General features: G+C 38.4%; 1 protein-coding gene and 1 non-coding gene across 2 annotated transcripts; one reads left to right on the top strand and one right to left on the bottom strand.

Annotated features, from left to right (window-relative positions):
• Positions 1-313: 313 nt before the first annotated feature.
• On the bottom strand, positions 314-385 carry trnah-gug (transfer RNA histidin (anticodon GUG)). The gene has a single exon. It is a non-coding gene; the product is annotated as a tRNA-His (tRNA).
• A 931-nt stretch (positions 386-1,316) lies between these two features.
• LOC129412575 (abnormal spindle-like microcephaly-associated protein homolog) lies at positions 1,317-3,906 on the top strand (the record flags this gene model as incomplete). Its single annotated transcript, XM_055166553.1, has 3 exons — positions 1,317-1,680; positions 2,970-3,113; positions 3,575-3,906. Coding segments are annotated over exons 1-3 (746 nt in total), but the record flags the coding sequence as incomplete, so codon positions are not given.
• Positions 3,907-5,868: the final 1,962 nt, after the last annotated feature.

Below are 5,868 nucleotides of genomic sequence, written 5' to 3'. Positions count from 1 at the left end.
TAACGTTTGTTTAAGTCTAAGTCCAGTTGTTTTTCTATAACAGTGACAATAAAATCTTAAATGAATGAATGAATGAATGGGTGATACTAGGTGTAAAAATGTTAATAGAATTTTAACATCAGCATTTTATCGGTTTCTTATATAGTTATAGTTACAAACCCGATATAGTAGTATTTAAAAGATCAGTAGATTTGCATCCACCTTCACCCAATTATGGCCCTGTTTTCTGATGTATATTCCGTCGTTCAGAATAGATTTCGGAAAGTAGCTTCACTTTCACGGAAATATGTCCATAAATTGTGTGTCAAAATTCTGCCGTGACCCGGATTCGAACCGGGGTTGCTGCGGCCACAACGCAGAGTACTAACCACTATACGATCACGGCGAGCTACCCTGGGGCGTGAATGTGCGTGAGATCAAATGACACAAATGTACGCTAAAGTCATATAAATACGGTCTCTGGCATGGACTGATGAGGTCTGACAAACAGATCATACAGAATGGTGCGGCGCAGGAATCCAGACAGCGTGGAAAGCGTATCGAGACGAGGTTCTAACTGAACATTTTTGGGAATAAATGTGGACGCACTTATTTAGTGGGCTGCTGTAAGTTTAACTATTCATAGTATAATTGCGAATTTGAGGGTAAGAGAGGTCCGAGTACCATTCGTTCTGTTGAATTTCAATGAAGAACAAAAAGTAAAATGGGAAAATAGTTTGTGATTTCATTATGCCGCTTTAGTGTCCAAAAAAAAATAAATAAATAAATAATAATAATAAAAGCAAAAAAAAAAATTAAAAATAAATAAATAAATACAAAATTTAAAAAAAATCTCTTTGGTTTATATGCCTCGGAAGTTATGCTGCTAGAAGAGAATAAAATATCAAAACTGAAATATGATGTGTGGCACGATAACTGTTTTTTAAATTTTTACTTATTTGTTTTTTGACACTAAAACGGAATAATGCAATAACATTTTTACCCATTTTATTTTTTTTCGTTCTTAATTGAAATTCAAAAGTACGAATGGTTCATGGATCCAAAAGAAGACAATTTAATGTTGTTTCCCCTTTTAGAAAATATAAATAAAGCGAGCGTCACCTGTCTTGTAACGATCATATTCAGGGAGGGGCTTGTGAGGCAGTTTAAACCGGATTCAGCCTGCGATTGGCTGTTTTCGCTGTATTCATACGGATTGTGCTCATACTGCTCTGTGATTGGTCAGCGCGTGTCTAACGTCTCTTCTGATTGGCTGTCTGTTCACCTCGGTTCAATTTCAAACTGGCTTCACACTCATACAACATCGTGATGAAGGAAATCATGCTTTCTCCTGCACGCTAGCTACGGACTTTACGGATTTTAACGTTTTTTTATCTCATCGAAATGATCTTGCGTTTATCCTAGCCGTTCATGATGACCACCACGACCGGGAAAGGATTTTGGGACATTAGCCCGATACGAAAAGACGAAGCGGATAAAGAAAACGATACTCCTGTTTTGAACCTGATACAATTTTCCAAGGCTCCTTTTGTGAGTTTTGGGGCAGTGAAGCTCGGGACGTCCAAATCTGCAGTTTTACGCATTGAAAACCCAAATGAAGATGTCGAAGCGGAGGTGGTAGTTGAGAAAATAGCATCAAGTAAAGGGTTTTCTGTGGATCATAACAGGTTTACTATAGAGGTAAGTTGCAAGAAGCTCAGTAGTAAACCAGGATCGTTACCTACGGCTAAAATTCTATTCAAATAATGTGTAAAGTTGTCCTGCTTAGTGTTAATCCTCGTTGTTTTAATGTTATTCCTTGCAGAACTTTTAGATGTGCATTGTGTAACTTTTCTAGTGAAGGATCTGACAACTTGTGGGTATTTTTGAGCTATTAAACCACCTGTAACTGAATAAATGGAACATAGAGCTGTTTAATGTCATACTGTGGAACTTTCCTAGCAGAGCAATGACATATCCATAGAAACAAGCAGGTGAAGGACCCTCAACCAAAAAGTTACACAATTAAAAATCAAGTTATAATGTTGCTGCTGTCCTTATACACACGCCTTTATTGTCTCACTATTAATGCACCTTTTTAGTCTTTCACATAATAATATATATTGTTGTTTACACCACTGTAAGTTTCTTCCTAAATTTGCAGTTCAAATGTGATGAGAGATCCAATGCACAATAAAAATTCTGTTATTTGTAATCTGATGACTGAATACTGGGCGTTACCATTTCCCCACAGACTTTGCACAAATGATTTTCATGTGAATAACTGAATCTCATAAATTGTGCAGTTTTAAATGCTGCTTATTGCCTATATTTAATCTTTAAAAAGTCTTTTTCTACTTACTTTTAAATGCTTGTGATGATACCATGGGCAGCAAAGTGTGTTCATAGTAAAGCTTGTTTTTCAGAGTCAGTAAGTTCTATTTCTATTGTCAGCAAACACAATTTAGGAATTTTGCTTTGGTGATATGGTGTAACAAATGCTAATAATAAGTATTAGGGCTGTAACAAGTATCAAAAATCAGATACTAATCGATACTAAATACTCCTTTGAGCAGGTATCGATACTAAAAAGCATAGGACAGAAATGTATTATTTTCTTGAATAGCTTTAGAATGATATTGAGCTGTATCAGAACAATTATAAGTGCACATAGACTAGTATACGCCCATGGACCACTATGGAAAGTACCTGGACCACTGAGGGATTACAGAGATATAAATTCAGATGGGAATATAAAAGACAGTACGATGATTTAATGTTGAAAATCACTTTATTTCTAATCAAGTTTAGCATCATGACAACACCAGTAAATATAATCTATTGTAAAATAAAATGAAGGCTTGCAACAATAAGGTGTTGGATAAAAATGAGCTTAATGACTGAGTATAGAATATAGGAATGTACCATAATCCCCTCTTTAAATGAGAAACACTGTACTAAATAAATAATACATTCTGTTTATTTTTCAGGGTGACGGATCGTTCACTTTGACTATAACATGGACTCCAGTTGAAGAGGGTGGCGTTCGGGAGCTCATTATATTCAATGCCAATGGAGTCGTCAAACATCAGGCGGTGCTGCTGGGGCGAGCAGAGGCACCCAAGAAGAAAAAGGTAGAACAAACGATGAAATTTCCATAGAAGCTGTTTCAAATATCATAACCTGTTTATTATATTTTAGTTTGATAAACATTTTCTTACTTTTCATTTTAACCAATGAATCAAAAAAATTGCAGCTTAACATGTACACTCTGTGTATAAATGCGTTGTTTGCTGGGGTTTTTTCTGCATAAATTGATGTCTTTTGACTTTTGAGCACAGTTTGCAGTATCTAGGTCAGATACATTGGTAACGTCATTGTCCTGAGAGCTTTTACCTCACCCCCTTTTTAGACATGTCTTTAGTCGACCAAGAATTTCTTTCTTTAATTTTTATCATTTATTTATTTTACTGGAATACCCCCTGAGATGTGCCATCTTGTTTTGAAGAGGGTCCAATAACACAGAGCATTAGTAATGCATAATACAATAAACAGAATACAAAGCTTACAGGTTTAGATTATAAAACATGCACAGACCCACGCAGCCAGACCCACGCAGCCAGACCCACGCAGCCAGACCCACGCAGACAGACCCACGCAGACAGACCCAGACCCCACACGCAGACCCACGACCCACGCAGCCAGACCCACGCAGCCAGACCCACGCAGCCAGACCCACGCAGCCAGACCCACGCAGCAGACCCACGCAGCCCACGCAGACCACGCACCCACGCACCGACCCACGCACCCAGACAGACCGACCCACGCAGACCCACGCACCCACGACAGACACGCAGACAGACCCACGCAGACAGACGACCCAGACAGACCCATCAGACTCATGCCCTCCTCCCAACTCTTGCAGCAGTACATCCATCCATTTTCTTCCGCTTATCCGGGGTTGGGTCAAAGGGGCAGCAGTCTTAACAGGGACTCCCAGACTTCCTTCACCCTGGACATTTGCTCCAGCTCCTCCAAAGGAAAGGAACCCCAAGGCGTTACCAGGCCAACCATACAGGACATAGTCCCTCCAGAGTGTCCTGGGTCTTTCCCAGGGCCTCTTCCCGGCAACAGTACCTGAATTCAAAAAAATTTAAATACACATTATATAACAATGATATAAACAAATAGAAAAATAATAATAGAACAAACTGAAAATTAAAAATACAAACTAAAAATATAAACAAGGAGTTTTGAGGTATGAAAACAAAGATGACTAAAATGAATTGAAATATGTTAGTTGTATGTATGTATATGTAAGTTCTTAAGGGTGTGGGTGTCTATTCCAGTCTGAAGAGGCCTTGTACTGAAATGATCTGTGCCCCAACTTTGTAGATTTGGGGAACAAAAAAAGTGAGGCATTGGGTGCTTCTGTGTGAATATGACGGTCTTACTGGGACTAATTATTGATGTAGATAATGGGGACAGTTAAATTTACATTGCATTACATTTAAAAAATTAAATGACTTCTATTATATGGTTCTAGCCAGCTTTGAGAGGTCATATTTGAGTGGGAAATTGAATAATCATAGTGAGAAATTTGTCAAAAGGTTGCTCGGTTTGGAGGCGAGGGTATTTATATTTAATGGAACAAGTGTCACAAGTATTGATCTTACTTTTTCTTTTTCGAGAAATAACTCACTTTTGGGGGAAATTTCTTTAAGAAACAATTCTTGAAGACTTCTTATCTCCATGTTTCTCTCAAAAAATCTACAATGGAACCTTCTTGGATGTATACTCCCTTCAAGTTGCTCCCCATTTTGTTTTTGCACTTGTAACTTCCAATAGCAGTTAGTTTCAGTGGCAGAGCGGTCTAGAATGTCCCAAAGGTGAGGAAATTAAAAGCGGGGATGGTCTTTGTTGTTGACACTGTAGTTGCAGCTGAGATTTTTGAGCCAAAAATATTGAAAGAGGGTCAATTGAGGAATTGAAATATGAGAATTTTTTGTGAGATTTTTTATAGGAATAGGGTTAGTTGCATGTTTCAAAAGTCCATTTAACTCCAATAGGAGGCACACTGTCCTTTGAACATTAAGTGTTTGAGATGATTTCCATTAAATTATCTTGAAATAAAGTCTATTTTGCAAAAGCTCACCAAGCACTGTTCGAATCCAGCGGTGATGATCCAGGAGAGAAAGCCAATGTCCATCCATGTCTTTCTTTGCTCCATGCATCCGAGAAAAAACAAAAGCTGACAAAATTCCATTTGCACTGTGTTCTGGACGGTCACTCGTGGATCACAGTTCTTGACACCAAATTGTTGTCTCAAAAATTATATATATCTCTTGAAGATAAATAATGAATCCATTTGTGAAGCCCGATGAGTTTTTGGAATATAGACCAAGGTTTATTCTTGTTACAGCAGATATGGACAGGGCCTAGGTCTATTTCGGCCAAAGCCCAACAGCCTCTCACCCTGTCTCCCCCATGTCCCCTCAAGTTGCATACATATCAATGCAGAGTGACTTTGGTTTCAGAGGCTGGTGCTAAATGAACATACAGTTGATGATAACAAAAGGCTTCCTGAAGGCGGAGACAGTTGTGCCTGATGAACCTTTACACATGTTAATGACTGGTCTGGGTTTCAGGTAGAAATCACATTAATTTACACAAGACAGATTGAGAGAAATCTTTCCACAATCTAAATTTCTATCACATGACCCTGCCTGAAAAAAAAAAAAAAATTGCAAGTCAATGCCAAGTGGCCACATATGTGATGTATGTACTGTTTGGTTTTTGTGTAGGCAAATCGTGATGCCGTTTTAAGTAGGATTCCTGAACACAACAATGACCGCATCATAAGCCTCCAGTCTGCCTCTGTTGTATATG

This window comes from Boleophthalmus pectinirostris, unplaced genomic scaffold, assembly GCF_026225935.1.
Source record: "Boleophthalmus pectinirostris isolate CB_2022bp ecotype Guang Dong unplaced genomic scaffold, ASM2622593v1 HiC_scaffold_880, whole genome shotgun sequence".
Classification (NCBI taxonomy): domain Eukaryota; kingdom Metazoa; phylum Chordata; class Actinopteri; order Gobiiformes; family Gobiidae; genus Boleophthalmus; species Boleophthalmus pectinirostris.
Note: the sequence above shows the minus strand (reverse complement) of the source record. Positions and strands in the feature narration are given on the sequence as shown.